The sequence below is a fragment of the Equus quagga genome, chromosome 2 (assembly GCF_021613505.1).
Source record: "Equus quagga isolate Etosha38 chromosome 2, UCLA_HA_Equagga_1.0, whole genome shotgun sequence".
NCBI classification, from domain to species: Eukaryota; Metazoa; Chordata; class Mammalia; order Perissodactyla; family Equidae; genus Equus; species Equus quagga.
Window position 1 is genome coordinate 169,505,934 of NC_060268.1, and position 19,965 is coordinate 169,525,898.

Consider the following 19,965-nt stretch of genomic DNA (forward strand, 5'->3'; position numbering starts at 1 on the left):
GCCACCGAGCCGGCCCCTCTTTGTGAATATTCTTAAAAGCCCCTCTTTGAAAACCAAAGCTATCCCAGACATTTGCTAGAGTTACCTTAACCTGGAGGAAACAGACACAGGTGAGGCAGGTAACAGCGTAGGCGTGAGCTGCCTTGACCTGTGTTGGGGGTGTGCCCAAAGGGTTGGGCCTCAGGAAGGATGGGCGTGGGCTGGAAGCCACAGATGTCTGTCACTGGGCTGTCCTCTTGTTCCTGAAGACCGTGAGGCCCCTCAGCGCAAGAAGAGCTCTGACAGAGGCATTCCTGCAGGTCGGCCTTATGCTCTCTCCACTCAGCCAGACGTGGGTGGACGTGCAGGCCACTCTGTCCTTCTACCCGTCCCATCCTGTGTGTGAGAGGGAGAATATGTCAGCTCCTCTTTTATTTTAAGCACATTTAACCCATTCAGACTGCTGTTTTTAAAATACTTGTTCTGTTTTCTTTTAAAAAAAAAATCCTATCAGAAAAAATTCGGATATTCCCCTTCTAAAGTGCACCTGATTGGCCACAGTTTGGGAGCTCACCTGGCTGGGGAAGCTGGGTCAAGGATGCCAGGCCTTGGAAGGATAACCGGTAAGCCTGCCCGGGACGGGGGCCTGGAACCTGTTTACGCATTTGTTTACACACAACATCAAGTGTCTGAGCACCGAATGAAGTAGCAGAAGCAAGTGTAATGTGGGAGGGACCGTGACTCCCCTACACCAGAAGGTGGAAGGGCTTTCAAGCCTGAGTGTGTAGACAGGTTCAACGGTGTTCACCGCAGCGTTATCTGTGGTGGCGCAGTAATAGAAACTGTGATCGTCCACCTGTAGGGGACGGCTGAACGAACTGTGACAGACTCCATACTTTGTGATTGCACACCACTAATACGAGGACAGAGTTCGAGTCCCACTGACGGTCCTGGAAGGATGTCCTTCTGTGTAACAGCTCACCCAGTGCATGCTGGCAGTGCTGAATTGGTTTGTTTAAGGGGCATGCCCATGCCAATCCAGTTGCTAAAATTTTGACTATTACCCCTGGATATACTGTTAAGTCTAAAAATAAGCTGCAGAATGAAGTATACACTATGAATTAGGTGTTTGAGGATGATAATTAACCGTATCTCTTCCCCACACTCTGATTTCCAAACCAACTGAGTCAAGTGATTGGAGATCAAAATATCAGCTCCATTATCCACAAGCTGGCTGGCCTCTCTCTCCTCTGCATCTCCCACCGACAGTCAGTCAGCCCGTCTCCCGTCTCCTTCATCTGCTTTGTGCCTCTCCACACGCTGGCTGCTGTCCTAGCTCAGGTCCTCTCCACGTCTTGCCTGGATCTTGGCCGTCCCTGGCTGGTACCCCAGCCCAGTCTTCCACAAGCACTGACTGTGTCATCATCTTTCTCAGTACAGGCCCTGCCACTCCACTGCTTGAAGATTCCCGCTGCCCAAAGTTTCTTAGCTTGTCAGAGCAACATTTCACATTTCGTCAAGTGTTTTCATCTGTCTGTGTCTTTGCACGTGCTGTTGCCCCCCGCCCTAAGCATCCGCTCTTCGTCCTTCAAGATTCATCTCAAATGTTTCTTCCTCAGGTGGTTAACTCTCTGTGCTTCCCGCACTCTTTGAAATATGCTTCTATTACATTTGAAAATACAAATATTATATTTCATGTAATTGTTTATGCACTTGTTACTCTCATTAGACTGAACTAAGCATATAATAGGTGTACATTTTCTGTTTGTTAAAATAACAGATGGCAATTCTGTGTAAACACACACACAGACACACATACGCATTAATTCCAAATTTCAATTTAAAATATTTTTTCTAAAAATAGTTAAGAATTCCAAATTGGGTTTAAAGTATTTTGCCTCTGCAATTTCTTGGTGTAACAGGCTTTTCCTGCTTAAAATTTCTTTTTCCTCCCAGCTCTCTGATCCCAGCTCCAACTCCAGTCCTCCACCACCATTCTTATTTAGGATAATAAAAATTATATTTTCACTCTGAAGTCATTGAGTGGCAAAAATCCCCCTTTGCTCTAAGTTTTCAAGCCCAGAGGACAGAAGAAATGGGCACAGATTATGAATATGGAGCCTCATGGGGCCTACACAGGCTGTGGGGCATTTCAGCCATAAATTAAAGAAGAACATCGCTATACATGCATTAAAAATCCGCTCTAGGTTACAATAAACTCATGGAGATTTTGTTTTCCTTGATTCTTATTTCAAAAATCAGATGCTATTTAGCTCTAATTTTTCCTGCCAAGTGAATTATACTGTTGAGTAAATAGAAAACAATAAATTTTAAAGGCTCTCTAAACATCCAAATAATTTATGTCGTTTGGATGTTGCGATCTATATTCCTTCCAAGTGATTAGGTTTTGAAATAACAAAAGAACTGAGACCTCAAAAATCTTTATAACAAAACCAGTTAAAAACAAAATTAATATGATAGATTTTAAGATGTACATAAGTTTCCATGTCTACAGTAATTATCTGTAACTGGTAGGCATTTGTCATAAATGACTATAGCATGGGGGTTACTCAGTTGATTCAAAATTTTACTTTCCTTTTATCTATAAACAGCATCCATGTTTTCCCTTCTTTGAGAAGAGATTACTCTCTCATTGCTGACACACATGCACCCAGATACATACCACAGTAATAAACCGGGATCCCCAGTGGTTCCGTTCTCACTCATCCAGTAGGAGTCACATCTCAGGTCAATTAATAGGTTCAACTTAATACTTCTTCTCCCTTCTGTTGACCTTCCTCCTGAGATATCCCAGAACCACACATCCAGGGTTCCCTGTTTCCCACCTCTTGGAAGGACTAGTTGCCTTTTCTTTTTAATTTTTTATCTAGTTGCCCTGTCCTCAGATCAATATAGTCTGAGGTCTACCTGCTATATTTACGTGTGTCTCCACAGAGCTCCCGACTTCCATACAAGGGTGTAGCTTATCAGTGATTGCACACTAGTGGAAAAAAAAAAATTCTCCCCAGAGTTTAAGATTAATTGTGAGACAAAAGCTTTTGTGTCTTTCTTGGAAGCACAGCTGTTTTGTTCAGATATGTGCTGGTTTGCTTGATTGACCTCTCTGTTTAATTTTATCTTTTCACCTGTGCTCTGAAGGCCACCACTTTGGGGACCTTACTCTGTCATTTGTCCACTTCTTCTCCCATTTCATCTAGCTCTTTCCCCAGCTCAGTCTATTAGCACGGACACGGCCTGTTCCTCCGGGGCCACACAGCCCTGTCTAACTGAGGCGCTGGCCTGCCTCATTCCTCAGATCCCAACTCCTCTAAAGTGGAGTGGCTGCATCTCCTCAGGGGCCGTGCTCTCCTCAACCCGCTGCAGTCCAGTTTCTGCCCCCACTTCTCACGAAACCACTCTTTCCAAGATCACCAACAGCTTTTTGGTGGGATTCTCCCAGGCCTTTCCCACCTGTATCTTACTTGACCCCTCCCACCTTGCTGAAATAGCCTCTCCTCTTGGCTTCTGTGGTTCCACCTCTTCTCGGTTATCTTTGTTTGTTTTTCTCTGCTGGCTTCTCTCCAGGCTCCTGTGCAGGTTCCTTTTCTCTTGCCTTCTCTTACATGTTGGTGTTCTTCAAGGTTCCATCCCAGACCTCCCCTTCTCTTATCTTCTCTTCTCATTCTATCACTTCTCTTTCAGTGATTAATCAGAAAAATAAAAACAAAAACAAAATCTTGCGACACTCTGAGCGTGCTGCAACAATACACACCCCTCACCTGCGGTGCAAACCTTCATTTCTCTCTCAAGCTGCTTTTCCAGAAGGGGCCACTGCAGCTCTGCTCCACGTCCTCTCCGCTCTGGGACCCAGACTCCACTTTACAGCAAAGAGATTTTGCTAAAATATAAATCAGATCATAAATCTCCTCTTTTGCAAGCTTGTAAGAGCTGCCCATGGTCAACCAGATCATGTCCAAACTCCTTATAATGGCTCCAATTACATCTGGCTCTTGCTTACAATGCTATCTTCATTTCTCACCAAATTCTAGAACTCTACACACCAGCCCTTGCAAACTAGTTAGTTCTCTTTCCTCTCCCGGGGATGCTGCTGACCCCGTCTTTACCCTGGCTGGCTCCTCTGATCGCTTAGCTCTCTGCATATATTGCCCATCCCCAGCAGAAGCGTGTCCTTGCTTCCCAGGACTGGGTTACAGGTGGCTTCTCCAGGCCTGCATAACACCTGCGCTCCCCTCTGTCTCAGCACTGAGCACACTGGACTGAGGTGCCTTCCCCGCCAAGCAGAAAGCTTCTCGCGGACAAGGCTAGGCCTTCATCCTTGTGTCCTAGTTCCAAACCTGGTTCCTGGCACCCAGTAAGTGCTTGATAAATAATCACTGAATGAGTAAATGACGGGGTATGTGAATGGTCATAACATTTTAGAGACCTCTAGATATCTTAGCTTTATTTTACTAGACATTTGAACAGGAGACAATGGGCTGAGAGTCTGGACACGTGGACTCTTAATCCATTTGCCTCTAACATATGGTGGCCTTGTCAGGTCGCTTCATTTCACTGGGCTTCAGGCTTTTCATGTGTAATATAATGAAGTGGAACTAAGTGAGCCTTAGCTGAGGATTATGATTTTATTATTTTAACCATGTTGCTTTGTAGACTCAACTTTACATATTGGAGAGCTGATGTTTCTTTCTCTTTTTTTGCAGACAGATGTTGCTTTTGAGGTCATCTGTAATCCATAACCTTAACTATGTATATGGTAGTCCACGTACGGACTCTAGAATAGCCACTTTGATTTTTCTGACTTTGTTAGCTGTTTAGCATTGTCTAGACACAGCCTCACTTGTGTGTAGGAATCTGACATTCGATATATACAGCCCTGGCATTTACATGCTGTTTATGTATCTGTACTTTGTCCTGAGTGGTGTCTGACCTATACGAAACATGTAGAAAAGAATACCTTGCCTTCACCATCTATCCTTCCAAAAGAACACCACTATCGATGTACTCTTGTATAGAACATGTTGGTTTAATAGACATCATGCTTTTTCCTAGGGTTGGACCCAGCGGGGCCGTATTTCCACAACACTCCGAAAGAAGTCAGGCTGGACCCCTCAGACGCCAACTTCGTTGATGTTATTCATACAAATGCAGTTCGCCTCCTCTTCGAACTTGGTCAGTTTTTGACACAAACAGAAACTACGCTGAAGCAAAGAGGAGAATTTTAAAGCATTTATCCTGCTTTTATCTATTTCAGGTGCCGGAACTATCAATGCTTGTGGTCATCTTGACTTTTATCCAAATGGAGGGAAGCACATGCCAGGATGTGAAGACTTAATTACGCCTTTATTTAAATTTGATTTCAATGCTTACAAGGAAGGTAAGTACTTTCTAAATATATGAAGTCTACTGTTATACATTCACTCAGCTCCCTCCTTGGACAGGATCCACATCCTTTCGTATATAAAATAATATAAAGATGTATTTTAGCCCAAAACACAGTGGGGTGTATGAAGCTCCCACCAGTTGCGAGACCTGTAAGGTCAGGATCCGTGTCTTGGTTCCCTTTGTATCCCCAGGGCCTGACAGAATGTCTAGCACACTGAGGCACTCAATATGAACAAGGAGGATGTGTTCATTCGTTCAACAAATATGTATTGAGTGCTTACTATGCGCCAGGCATTATTTTGGGAACAGTAGGAATGAAGACGAAGACAAAAATCCCTCCCGTGGAGCTAATATTCTAATTTGCTAGAAAAACAGTAATAGAATAGGTGCTAAGGAGACAAAATAAGGCATGGAATGGGAATACGATGTGTTGGTGACAGTGGGAGTGGAGTAGGGGAAGGAGATTTTTGATAGGGTGGCCAGGGAGTCCTTTCTGAAAAGATGACCTAAAGGAGGTAGCCTTGTGGATGCCTGGGGGAAAGGCATTCCAGGCTGAGGGGTGGGGATAGCAAGTGCAAAGGACCTGGGGCAGGAGCCTGCATGAGGTTCATGGCAGTGAGGAGCCTATTGTGGCTGGAGCGAAGTGAAAGGAGAGTAGTAGAGTGTGAGGTTAGAGAGGGAACAGGGAGATAATACAGGGCCTTATGGACTGTAGTAAAGACTTAGCTTTTACTCAAGGGAGATGGGAGCTATGGGAGGATTTTGAGCAGAAGAGAGACATGGTTTGACTTATTTTTTAAGAGAATCACCCAGGATAACAGATTACACTAATCACAAATTCAACAAATAGTATTTAAACTTTTATAGTAGCTTCCAAAAATGATAATGTCTATAAGGCACCAAAGAGTTATTATTTGGGAATTCCATTCCTCTCCATCTCTACGTATCATCATCATGTAAATAATGAAACATACATAATATATAATAACACATAATATAAGTATGATGATATGATAAATATCTGGATGATTCTAAATATCTCACCACCTGATCACATATGGTCAGAATAGTTAGATGATGTAATTATTTGATCTTCCATTTGGCTGTTGTAGAGGAAAGATACATAGATCATGACATTGAGATTAGCTCACATTTCCTCTTCACTAGAGATAAATTACAAGTTTTAATATCTGTTCTGAAGGAATAAATGTGATTAGAAATATCTATTTGCAATGACTACTTAAAAAAACAACTGATGAATCTACAGATGCTCAAAATGAGACTTAAAGCCAGGGCCGGCCCCGTGGTCAAGTGGTTAAGTTCGTGTGCTCCGCTTCGGCAGCCCAGGGTTTCCCCGGTTCGGATCCTGGGCGCGGACATGGCACCGCTCGTCAGGCCATGCTGAGGTGGCATCCCACATGCCACACCTAGAAGGACCCACAACTAAAATATACAACTATGTCCTGGGGGACTTTGGGGAGAAGAAGGAAAAGAGAGAAGAAAAGGAAGATTGGTAACAGCTGTTAGCTCAGGTGCCAATCTTTAAAAAAAAAAAGAAAAGGAATGAAAGCCAATTCCACCTAGTACAGAAAAGCAAAATTCATTCAAAAAAGGCCTATTATAAAACTTATTTCTCTTATTATTTTCCGTATTATGATTTAAAGTCCTTCTGTTAGGATAAAATATAGATCATAAGACTCCTTTGTATACTAGATTAAGTGTTATACACAGAGAGTTTGAAATTCTGTAAAGAATTAATTCAAGTAAAACACATGTATTATATACTATCATTTTGAGACATTATAAGAGCTCCTACAACTTTATTGGATTAAAAGCACATTTATCATTCACGTTAAGTCTTTAGATGAGTTTTAAGACTTCAAGATGTTCTATTTTACATTATGTTTATTACTAAGAAACCACTTACTTTTAAAATTCGTAGTTCCTTATATTCTAACTAACCGTCTTGTCTAAATCACAATTAGTTGTGAATATAGTCTGTACATAAAGAAACCTGATGTAAGAGAAGTACTCATTAAAAAATAAGATGATGCCACTTATTGAGTTCTGCTTCTATACTGCATTTATGAAATTAGCTGTCTCAGTTATCTATTGCATAACGACAAAAACAGATAAAAAACATTCTTAAAAGAATGACGGTTTTATTGCCGTGATTCTGAGGTTCAAGATTCAGGCAGAGTTCTGCCAAGATTCTGCTTCGGGGTGAATCCACTGGGATAATTTGTGTGATTGTATCCAGCTGGAGGCTGAGCTGGGCTAAGCTGGGTGGGAAGGTCCAAGATGATCTTCCGTGTCTGGTTCTCCTCCGTAAGCGGTCTGTTAGCCTTCAGGGCCTCTCTCCCCAGCCAGTTAACCTGGGTTTCTTAACGTGGAGCCTGGATTCCAAGAGAGCAAGAGGGGAGGCTGGAAGGTCTCTTAAGACTGAGGCCCTGGAACTCTCACAGTATTAGTTCCTCCACATTCCGTTGGTCAGAAGAAGTCACAAGACTAGCCTGTAACCCAGGGAGTGAAAAAATAGACTCCATCTCCTGAAGGGAGGAATGGTAATATGATATTGCAAAAGGGCAAGGATCTGAGAAGGAGTGTTTCATTGGAGGGCACTATTTATTATAGAATAATGATTTACCACGTATACTAAAACCAAAATCTAGTTTCTCAAAGATCAACCAAGCTGTGTAGGTCATTGAAAGAACAGTCCATGCCATACAATAAAAATGTTGTTGTGTAAGGTAAAGAGAGTGTAAATGGCTAGAATGCTATGAGAACTTCAGACTACGCAAATGTGTCTAGATCTATCTTATTTATTGTTGCAATGATCCTAACTATTGGTGGCAATAATGTTATGCCTGACAATGACAAAACGAATTTGTCTTCAGCATTCTTTATAATGGTCCCAGCTGTCACACCTTGAAACTCAGCTAAAGGGGTGTACGAGTTAACGTTGCTGGCTGTTTTGTGATTGAATAGGAGGGTATTCAGTCCTCCCTGCAGAAACAGGGAGACAGAATTAATTGGTCTAAGGTGGAGACGCTGTGTACACAGGGACACTTAAAGCTCTAAGTGCCTTTGTCAGAGATCTGGAAAGTGTTGGGGATATTAAGGTCAGAGCACAGAGCCACCTACATCTGCATTTGTTTGTTTACCCTGCTTGAGTGTCCCGTTAGATTCACACAAAGCTTCTTTGGTACAAAGAAAATGATACTTAATATTGATAAATGCTGTGCAGTATCCAAGCCCACACGCAAAGCCTAGCTGTCTAGACTCGTCAGGAAACCGGCATTTAAAGTTACTTTTTCCAAGAAATGGTTCATGCTATCCGTTACCAGTTAATCAGTTCTTTGCTATCAGTTAATTGGAAATTGTTTCCACAGAAGTGACTTCCTTCTTTGATTGCAACCATGCCCGAAGTCATCGCTTTTATACTGAAAGCATCCTTGATCCTGATGCCTTTATTGCTTATCCTTGTAGATCCTACGAATCTTTTAAAGCAGTAAGTAAAGCATTTTGCAATGGAATTTAATCAGCAAGTCATTTTTTGAAGCATGATCAGCCAACTAAAAATTATGGCTTTGAGTATTTGGCAAAAAATGCATCTGCCTTTTTGGGAAATAATAGATTCTTTCTGTGCTGAGTACTGAACCGGAGCTGGGGTTGCTGAGGGGCTTAAATAACTAAACTAACTATTTGTATTCTGGTTGTTTCAGCTCTTTTGAAGATTATGTCAAATTTTGCTTTTTTGGCTATTTGTTATGCAGTAATTATATGCTACCATGTAAGGGGCATAAGTCCAGGGCAAAAAGTTTTCTGTGTATATATTTTAAATGTCATCTTCAAAGATGCCCGGAGAAGGCTGCACTAATCAATAGTTAGAATCAAACATATTGCTATTTACTTGGAACATAAAAACTATTTTGTTAAAATTTAACTATTTATACAGAGCTGAACTAAGGCACAGATAGCTCACGGGAGTTCCACACAGATCAAATCAATATGTGACGAAGTACCAGATCTGATTTTGCTTGAGTCATAAAACACACATTGCCAGATCTGAGCTAAACATATTTTTCACTTGGTTATCACTATGAAAAGGAGAAAAAAAATCTATTTTGTAGTGGGGAGTGGAAAGATTTTCTTTCTTGTGCTTTAGAGACCTAATTCCTCTTTTGTCAGGGTAGAAAAACGTGGGATTTCCAGCCAACGTTTATTGTAAGTAGTAGCACTTTGTGAACAAGTGCAATGTTAGGACAGGAATAAGCATTTCTCCCCTATTACAGAGCAAGGTGAGTGGTCACCCTCTGGCCATCTTCTCAGTTTCCTGAGCCAGTTGCCATCACTCGTAACGTGCCCTGGTGAACTGCCGTTCTCAGAAAGCTTGACAGCCAAGCACTGGCGTTTCCCCCTATAACCACCTTCCCCCCCGCCCTGACCTCTCCCTTCTTCCGGCCCGGGATGCTGCTCTGAGTGGCTACCGGGTCCTGGCCTTTACTATACTGAAGGCTGGCCCTTAGAGTTACGGTATATTCAGTGATGATGGGGTTGTCTGCCTGACTGGAGAAGCTTAGGCTCCTGTGCCCATGGATGCTAATTATGGTTACAAACTAGAGAACGAGTCAATTTCCTCGATATGTTTTATTGTACTTTTACCCAAATAGCCAGAAAAATAAAATAAATAGAATAGAATAAAATAAAATCAGGAGGAGTTCTAGTTCCAGGCTGCCCGGGTTCGCATTCTTGTTCCATCGCTTACTAGATGTGCAACACTGGACAGATTGTTTAACTTCTCTGCGCTTCAGTTTCCGCATCTGTAAAAGAGGAAGAGGAAAAGCATTATGACAATTAGGGGCTTTGTGAGGATCAATTGAGTTAATACAACGTAAAGTGCTGAGAACAGTGCCTGGCATAGGGTAAACACTCAGTAAATATGAGCTGTTATTATTTTTGTTAGATTTTTCCTTCATTAAAAATAGAGTTTTAAATGGGATGTTTCACTATAGTCCTAGCCCAAATGGCCATGGTTTAAACCCAAAAGTTCAAAATCTAAAATAGCAAATACTCAAGAACTGCTACACAGATTTTTTTAAAAAGTTAACATCTCGTTAGTTTTGCTTTAGATTTTAAAGCATACATATAATTAAAGGATTGAAGTACCTTGTATTTCCTCACTGTCTCCCCTAAGGCAGAATTTGAACTGAATCAGATATATATCAAATAAATAGCATCATACTCTAAGTATCTTTCTGGATTTGCTTTTTTTTTTGTTAAATGTTATAAATTTGAGATCTACGGTGATATATATCAATCTATGTATTTATTTTATAGGAATCAGCCACAATTTATTTATTCCTCCCCCCACTAATGTGAGTTTTGGTTGATTCCAGTCTTTGTTATTAAAAGCAATTCTGCCATAAAGACCTCTGCATATCTCCTTATGTCCTTGGGTAGAAGTTTTTCTGAGGCATATGATCGAAGTGTATGTGCCTTTCTGTCTTTATTAGACATTACCAAATTGCTGTCTGCAATGTTTGTCCATTTATATTCCCATCAAAAGCAAATGAGAATCTCCCACTCCATGTCTTCACTAGTACTTGGTATTGCCAATTGTTTTAATTTTTGCAAATCTGCTGAGTATGAAATTGCCTGTTGTTTTAATTAGCACATCCCTGACAACTAGTAAGATCGAGCATTGTTTTACATAGCTATTGGCTATTTGAGTTTCCTCTAGTGTGGATTGTCTAGTCATATCATTTACCCATTTTTTTAACAGGCCATTTTTCTTTTTCCCTTCAGTTGTTTTGTTTTATTTGGTTTTGCTTTCCACCTGTTAGGCAACTTCGTCAATTGTAAATGCATGTACTTTATTTAGATTCCAAAGATTTATTACAGTTTGATAACTTATGTGTTTATTGAAGGACAACATTTCTAATTACATTTCTAATTGCCTCTTATTTTCTGTCACCAGGGAAATTGCCTCCATTGTCCCAAAGAAGGTTGTCCAACAATGGGTCATTTTGCTGATAGATTTCATGTCAAAAGTAGGAAGCCTAATAGATCATATTATTTTTTAAACACAGGGGCTCTTTCCCCATTTGCCCGTAAGTATTGTAGCTAAGTTTTATTGTAATGCTTTAAGGTACTTATCTTTAAAAATTCAACAGTTTTTACTGAGTGTCTACTGAATAACTGGGCATTGGGCCAGACTCTGAGGATGCAATGAAGAACAATACAGTGAGTTTAGGCTAGTGGGGAAGACAGCAAAAATAATAATAATAATAATAATTCGCAGTTCCAATCTTGAGTAATAAACTTTGTGTTAGGAGAGGAAGGAGGAACTTCCACACCCAGGTCAGGGGAGCCTTCTGAGGGAAAGCGATTTCTAAGCTGGGTCTTGAAAGATGAATAAGAGGGCGAAGGAAATGGGGGTATTCCCAGCAGAAGGAACTGTGTGTGTGAACTCCAGGAGGTAAGAGCAGAAACTGAAAGAAGATCCCCTGCTGGGGCTGCAGAGACCAAGAGAAGAGTAATATGAAATGAGGAAGGGGAAGTAAATTGGGTCTAATAATGGAATTGTGTGCCATGTGGGGAGTTTAGGCTTTATCTTGGGGCTAATGGAAAGCCACTGAAGGGTATTAAGGATTATCAGATAGGTTTTTTGGAAATATCACTCTAGTTGCTGCATGGATAATAGGGGGACAAGCTGGAGGCCGAGTGACTGTTAGAATCATTCACCCCTCACTAGTATGTGAGGTGATGGATGTGTTAACTAACCTTACTGGGGTATCATTTCACAATGTATGTATATCAAATCATGTTGTACACTTTAAACTTATATGATGCTATATGTCAATTATATCTCAATAATGATGGGAGAAAAATAGAGAACAGTTGTTGGGACAAGCCAGGCAGAAAAGCAGAGAGAAGTGAAGAGATTACACAGATGGTTAGGAGGTAGAAGCAGAAAGGAACCTGGTGAATGGATTTGACGAATGCAGAAAAAAGAGAAGTCAAGGATGATTCTGGCTGGGTGGATGAAGTCCCATCCACTGAACTGGGTAACTCAGGGAGAGAGGCTGGTTCGGAGTAAGTTGGGCTCAGTCTCTGACCTGTTAGGTTTGAGATGCCTTTAGGACTTGGGAGTGCGCATGCCCACCAGGCAGTTGGAGATACCGGTCTCAGCCTCTGGAGATCACTGTGATCTACAGATAGAGATTTGAGAGTCACTCATATTCAGACAGTAATCAGAGCTGTGAAAGTGGATGATATAATTACCCAAGAAGAGTGTGTCAAATAAAAAGAAAGAGCCAAGAAAGCGGCCCCTGTAAAGGAGACTGAGGACTGAGCGGAAAGAGAGAGAAAGAAGATAAACTGGTGGGGTAGTAGTCAAAGGAGCCAAGAGAAGAAAGAGACGAGGAAGAGAGGATGCATCAGTGCATGAGATGTGCTAAAAGGTCAAATGAGACAGGGACCCAAAGGGCTCACTGGGTGAAAAACCAGTTCAGTCATTGGTGAGCTGGGGGAGAAAGGTTTCAGTGGAGAGGGAAGAGAGGGAGCTGTATTTCTTTTTTTTAATTTACTTTAATTATTTTATTGAGGTCATATTGGCTTACAAAATTATGTAAATTTCAGGTGTACATTATTATATTTCACTTTCTGTACAGACTGCATCATGTTTCATAGCAATAGTCTAGTTTTTATCCATCACCATACGTATGTGTCCCTTTTCTCCTTTCACCCTCCCTCCACCCCTTTCTGCTCTGGTAGCCGCCAATCTGTTCTCTGTATCTATGTGTTTGTTTATCTTCCACATATGAGAGAAATCATACAGTATTTGTCTTTCTCTGTCTGACTTATTTCACTTAACATAATACCCTCAAGGTCCATCCATGTTGTCGCAAGTGGTGTGATTTTAGCTCTTTTTATGGATGAGTAGTATTCTATTGTATATGTGTGTGTGTGTGTGTGTATATAAATATATATATATATGTTTATGTATACCACATCTTTATCCATTCACTTATTGATGGGCACTTGGGTTGCTTCCACATCTTGGCTATTGTGAATAATGCTGCATTGAACATAGGGGTGCATAAATCTCTTTGGATTCTTGATTTCATTTTCTTTGGATATATACCCAGTAGTGGAATAGCTGAATCATATGGTATTTCTATTTTTAATTTTTTGAGAAACCTCCATACTGTTTTCAATAGAATGGATTGAAGAGGGAAAGAGAAATCTTTGGCAATGACTAACACATGAATTAAAAATTCTCTCTGGTAGATTTTTCCCTTTTCAGATGCTTTCCAAACAGCTTTATGAAGAATTTCATTTTGCGATGTGTTATTAAGCATACAACAATTTCAGAATTCGGAACGAAAGATCTATTTGCCTCTACATTTTTAGAAAATTACACTGGACCATCTGCAAGGGAAGTATCCCATTGGTAGGCTTTGTGCCGACGCAGACCTGTGCTGCTAGGCCATTCCTAGCACACATCCCTGCAGGAGGGGACGGGACAGTTCACTTCACCTCCACGTAATTTCCAAAGCACAGACCTTCTTGCCCGTAGGTTTTCTAGATTTTTTCTGGATTAGTTGTCCAACTATGACAAATAAAAACCCAGCTAAGGAAAGTATATCTGCCACAGAATGCAAAGGAAATGGATGAAAGAGACACACACTTCCATTTTAAGAAGTCATAAAAATGCCTGGAGAATTAAAGAATTTTCTTGTAAAATATCATTAAACTATTTATTTTTGGAAAATTAAATGTGGACATTTATATGTATTTTTAAATGTAGTTTTTCAGCAAATTCGCACAATCTAAAGTTGTATTTTTTCCTGAACATGAGCAGCCTTGTTCCGTTTTAACTCTGAAAACTTGCGTTTCCATTAAAGTGTCCAGGATGTCATGCTTTCCATACTTTTTTTTTGAGGAAGATTAGCCCTGAGCTAACATCTGCTGCCAATCCTCCTCTTTTTGCTGAGGAAGACTGGCCCTGAGCTAACATCCATGCCCATCTTCCTCTACTTTATACGTGGGACGCCTGCCACAGCATGGCTTGCCAAGCAGTGTGTAGGTCCACACCCGGGATCTGAACGGGCGAACCCAGGGCCACCAAAGCAGAACGTGCACATTTAACCACTGCGCCACCCGGCCGGACCCACTTTTCACATGTTTTTAACCCTTCGTTTTCTTTCTTTTTTGCTTTATTTCCAGGTTGGAGGCACAAATTGTCTGTTAAACTCAGTGGAAACAATATCACTCAAGGGAGCATATTTCTCCGTGTAGGTGGAGCGACTGGGGGAACAGAAGAGTTTGTGATGGCCAGGTAGGTAAGGACAAGGAGCTGGCAGGCGACACAGCACCGGCGCTTGCTTACACTGGCTCAAGAAGCAGCTCAGTCTTTTCTTTTCCTATGCTACCACAGGCTAACATGTTATATTTGCTTTCCTTTTCACTTCATGTTTTCCAGATATAAAATAGACATCATAATATCTATTTTCTTCACAGTTCCAGCTACAAACAGAAAACATTAGGTAATGATAACATGAAAATACAGATCTAGATGATAAAGCAAGTGGAAAAAAATTGACAGTAAACAAGATATATTTTTAATCCAGTCCATTAATGTTACACAAATTAGAGCATATATTTCTGTTTGTGTAGGTTACAAATTACTCATGAAATAAGACATTTACATCGGTCGCCAAAGTTTTAATAAGCTATCCATGTAGTACCCACAGATACAGGACGGGTGTTGGAATAATCAAAAGTAGGAATAATTCAGTAGAGACATTCCCTATGTATCTTGGGCTAAGGTCCCTTTTATCTTGAGTTTTCCTTAACCTTTTCTTTGATCAGCCTTAGCGTTTTTGTTTTCCATATTTCACTTTGATTGTTTAATCCCATAATTCATTTCAGAATTAGCGTTCTGCACACTAATTAGATGCTACCTTTTTGCGAATTGACGAATGGATTAGATGGTCAGCCTCTGGGATTTCCGTCATCTTCAAACACCGGGCGGAGACATGAGAAGCAGGGATTTGGTGCTTATTTTGTCAGCTGAGAGATGCATCAGAGTGCTCACTCTGGCAGAGTTTGAGCCCATCACCTTGCCTCGGTGCCACTGCCTGTAAATACGGGTTCAGTCAATGATCATCTGCATCTGGTTAATTCACAGGCTCCACGTCTTTCTCTAGCCGTGTCCCCACCATTTGGCTCCATTCACCTTCGGCTCAGCCAGGATGCACTGATTGCGCCACCCACCATTGAATAGATCCCATGCTTTCCTCCCTTCCTGACTTCACGACCATGCCGTTCCTTTGTTCCAAATACCCTTCCCTGTCTTAGCAGATCCCACTTCTGCCTGTTCTTCTTGTCTCCATTAAGCTACTACTCTGAGAGCAGTTCGACACAATCGTCTGCCTGTGGCTCTGAGGCACTCGGGACACTGCCTAAGGATATGCGGTGTGTGCCCTGCGCAGAGGCGCCTGGCGTGGGGCAGGCGGGGAGGAATAGGCAATCCCGGCCTTTTTCAAGATTCCTGAAAATGTTTTGACATCTCCGTATTTCTTTCGCTAATGTCTGAAGAAGCTGTTGTAATGTCGTTGCGTAGTTCACCCAATCCTCTTTTAAGAATAATTAAGCTGATTTCAGATTCATAGTAGATGTCTCATCTTGAAATGAAGCCAGCTAAATGAATTTGTATGCTAGTCTATTCCTATTCTTTGGTCAAGCTTTAAGAGCCTGGCTTCACTGTAAAGTATATCTTAGTTGTTAGAGCTTCCAACGACACTCTTGTGAAGGGCTGCACTGTGTGTGCCCTGAGTGAAGGCAGTGCATGCAGCGACAGGGAAATTAAGAACTAAGAACCCAGAAGAAAAATTGCCTTCTGATAATTACGTCAATTAATTCTACACGTAATAGAATAAGATAGGCTCTAGGAATAGTAACATTCATTCATTCAACAAACATTTGAATGCCTACTGTGTACCAGGAATTGTTCCAATTGCTGAGGATACAGACACAGGTCTTACTCTTCTGGAACTTATATTCCAGTTAGAGGAGATAGGCAATAAATTCACAAAGGAACAAGGAAATAGCAGGAATAAAGAAATCTCATTTGGCCTAATTCTGACTTGGATTAAATATGCCTTATGCCTCAAGATAATCCACTTTGCTTTATTGCCATGCTCACCAAAACTTCTTTCGATCACTAGTTTGGTTACGCAATTTTTTTAATACAGATAAAGAAGGTACCAGGGAAAGAGAAAGAGAACATTTTGGTTAATATAAAGGAAGCATTTCCCATTGTGAACTGATAAACAGGCTTCTGGTTTATAGATCAGTTTTGTGTGAATTTAGTCCATCACTGACAGTTTGGTCACTTCCTGGTGTCAATAAAATCTGGTTTCTGATACTAAAAAGCCGAGACCGGATCTTTCATTATGGAGAACTCACCAACATAAGGCCCCTGTAGGCATCCCCGAAATCAACTAGTCAAGCTTCCCATTCACCTCATCCTTATTTCAAGCTCTAGAACCATGCTGTTCAATGTGAATGGAAAGAATAAATCTCCTACAAGCAAATGCCAGCAAGTGCAACTTTCTCTTCCGTGGCACACACACAGATGTTGTCTTTCACTTCAGCCCTGTGAATACGAGTGCAAACTTATGAGTTTTATTTTTCTGTTTGCAGTGGAACACTTAATCCAGGCATGACTTACACAAAATTAATTGATACTGAAGTTAACATTGGAAACATTACAAATATCGAGTTCATTTGGAAGGAACATTCATTTGGACATTCTCAGAATAAGTTGGGAGCAGAAATGGTGACAGATGTATCTGGAAAATATGGATATGAGTAAGTATTACCTTTTCCTTTGCATTTTCAAACATAGTTAAAATTTTATAAATGGCATTTATAACCCACATATGATTTGAAATTTGCAACTAGTATGAAAATTTGTTCACCTAGAAATTTTGCAATTAAAGAAAAGGAAACATTTTAAAAATCAATACTGTATTTGCACAAGTGTTTACAAAATAATAACTCATTAAATTAAGAGATCTACCAATATCATTTTTCCCCCTGGAATCATATTAATATCCTTTTTTGCCCTTTAAAATTTTTCAGATCTACCTTCTGTAGTCAAGACATTATGAGACCTAATATTGCCCAAATCCTGAAACAGTGCTAATCTCAGATATAGTTTTGATGGACTTATTCAGTGGAAGCAATGGAAAAAGACTTTCCTTCCAGTTGGTATCCAGACCACACTTGGCCTCTGTAAATGAGAGAAAAGTACAGTTGTTTTTTCTGTCTAGAATATTTTTATCATTGGTAAACTTTTTATGTATCTTAAAAACAGACAGCCCTGGCGTGGAGTACAGTACTGTGATCTATAGGAATCTGGATATCAGGGACAAAATAGAGCTGCGTTGGAATTACCCTAAATAAGAGGAGGGGATGCAAATTACAGCAGTGTAAACCCACCGGGCAAAAGGGAGACTCTGTCTGGTTAGTTTCTGAAGTACCTTTTGAGTATTTCCAGGTAGAATAATCATTGTTCTAAAATGATTGAAAGAATATTTATTACGTTGTACTATCTTGCTAAGACAAATTATGGCTATAGTTCATGATGTATAGTACATTATAACCCTGTGGGTTGATACTTCTATCTGTTAATAATGAAAACTTATATGAGTACATTAGTATTTCAGAGGCACTCCTTGGTCTTCAGGGCGTGTGTGAGGTAAGAGAGATTTTGGAGCTTATCTATGCTGTTCATCAGTTAGCAATGGGTCCTGGGCATCACCAGCCCCTTCTTCCAGAAGCCCCCTGCCACAGGGGAAGTACTCAGCTCCCTGGGCCTTGAAGTCCCCCTTGCACATTTGTATTTAGCCTAAAGGAAGCATTTCATTTGTAAAGCACTTGACTAACGCTTTGTGTTTGCAATAAAAATTTTGTAATATTTAAATGTGTCAATTGTGTTTTTTTCTTTTATTTTGCTCCAATTTCTTCTAATTCAGTTGTTCTTATTCAGTGAAAATGAAAAATGAATGTTTTTATTTGCTTTGTTTCCTGTCACTGAGCTCAGAGTTTAGCCCATAGCACTGTGCTATAAATATTGTTGAAAAGAAATGATGACAGATGCTCTGCAGAGGGTTTCTTGATTCTCCTTGGTGCCTCGTGCCAGCTGAATCTTAAAAAGAGACCCATGGTGTACATAAACTCGAACTGTGGCAGAAAGCAGAGAACAAAGTGAGGTGGCTCCTCCCATCGTGCAAGTAGGAGATAGAAGATAGATTGGAGCACAAGGCTTGGTGGAAGCAGGAAGGGCGATGGGACCATTTGGCATGATCCGGCTGAGTGACCTACCCTAACTGGTGGGCATGTCAGCCCTAGACGCAGACCAGCCCAGGAACAGGGGGGCCATGAGCACTGTGTCCCAGCCCCAACACTCCTTAGCAAGCAGCCATCGAGTCAGCTCCATGGCTCTGGGGGAGGGAAACATTCCTGTGAGAGCAGCTGTCCTGAGCCTGCACTGCTCTCTGCTCAGCCTTCCTTCCTTTCAGGAAGGCCTTGGCCAACAGCAAGAAGAGTTATGGATCAAGACACCACGTTAGGCTCTGTGAGTCCTGGCCTGCCTCCTTGCCCAAGAGGTCTTTTAGCCGGGTTTTCTAAGCTTGAAAAGACAAATGGGAGTCAATTAACTTCCAGGAACTCTATTTTAATAAAGTATAGATTTTCTGTTCCATAGTTCTTAATATCTGTCCCCTTTTTTGCATTGTAAGAATGTTGTGAGGATGAAAAATAGTGCCTGGGCTATCTAGGCAAAGGGATTCTGAAAGTTCAAGGTGACAACATTACTTTCTGTGTGTATTGTTCCCTAGGAAAGCTCTAAAAAATGATTCCCTTTCTCCCTGAGTGCCCCACATTAACATAGTATTTGGGGCCAGTAAATGTTGGGGCAAGGACTATTAGGAAATTCTTTTGCTTCTTGAACAAACTGCCATTAGTGCTGAAAAGTGACTTGCAATCCAATTAGCCATTTAGTTCCTCCACTCCCCATCGCCATGGATTCACACTCATACCATGTCATCATGTCACCCGCAAATGCCTGCCTCCAAATTTGCTAATCAGAGCCTCCCCTTCTCTGGAGCAACCACCATTGCCTCCCTTCAGACTCACCCAGTGACATTCTCAGACCTCTTTGCAACTTCTGATCCATTACTCTTCTACTTCTTTCACCCCAGTTGTTAAATCAACCAGGTCACTTTTCCTGTAAAATTTCTCACATTCAACTGATGGAATCCCCTGGTACCCCTTAGCATATTTCTCTATCTGTATGTATCCTATAAATTAGTACTTGGGTTGGGGAACTTGATGAGATTCAGGTTCCTCTCTGCTGGGAAGTGGGGAGTGACCACTTGCCTGCTGTCCTGCAGGATGGGCAGTGTCTGCACCTTACTCACAGCTCTCAAGTTAACTGCTGACGGTTTTTTTTTTCCCCTCTAATTTAAAGGATTATATATGTAGTATGACTTTATAAATTTGAAA

General features: G+C 41.0%; 1 protein-coding gene across 2 annotated transcripts in view; it reads left to right on the forward strand.

Annotated features, from left to right (window-relative positions):
* The window catches only part of PNLIPRP3 (pancreatic lipase related protein 3), a 34,532-nt gene extending 16,146 nt beyond the window's left edge, over window positions 1-18,386 (forward strand). The window contains exons 5-12 of one of the 2 annotated variants that reach the window (XM_046655404.1): window positions 494-602; window positions 5,050-5,169; window positions 5,252-5,374; window positions 8,775-8,893; window positions 11,363-11,495; window positions 14,617-14,728; window positions 17,098-17,265; window positions 17,539-18,386. In XM_046655404.1, the coding sequence (XP_046511360.1) occupies window positions 494-602; window positions 5,050-5,169; window positions 5,252-5,374; window positions 8,775-8,893; window positions 11,363-11,495; window positions 14,617-14,728; window positions 17,098-17,265; window positions 17,539-17,602 (948 nt within the window). In that variant the 3' untranslated portion in view covers window positions 17,603-18,386. Of the gene's footprint in view, window positions 1-493; window positions 603-5,049; window positions 5,170-5,251; window positions 5,375-8,774; window positions 8,894-11,362; window positions 11,496-13,677; window positions 14,380-14,616; window positions 14,729-17,097; window positions 17,266-17,538 lie in introns of those variants that run through there. The other variant, XM_046655406.1, reaches the window with a different exon arrangement.
* The last annotated feature ends 1,579 nt before the right edge of the window (window positions 18,387-19,965 follow it).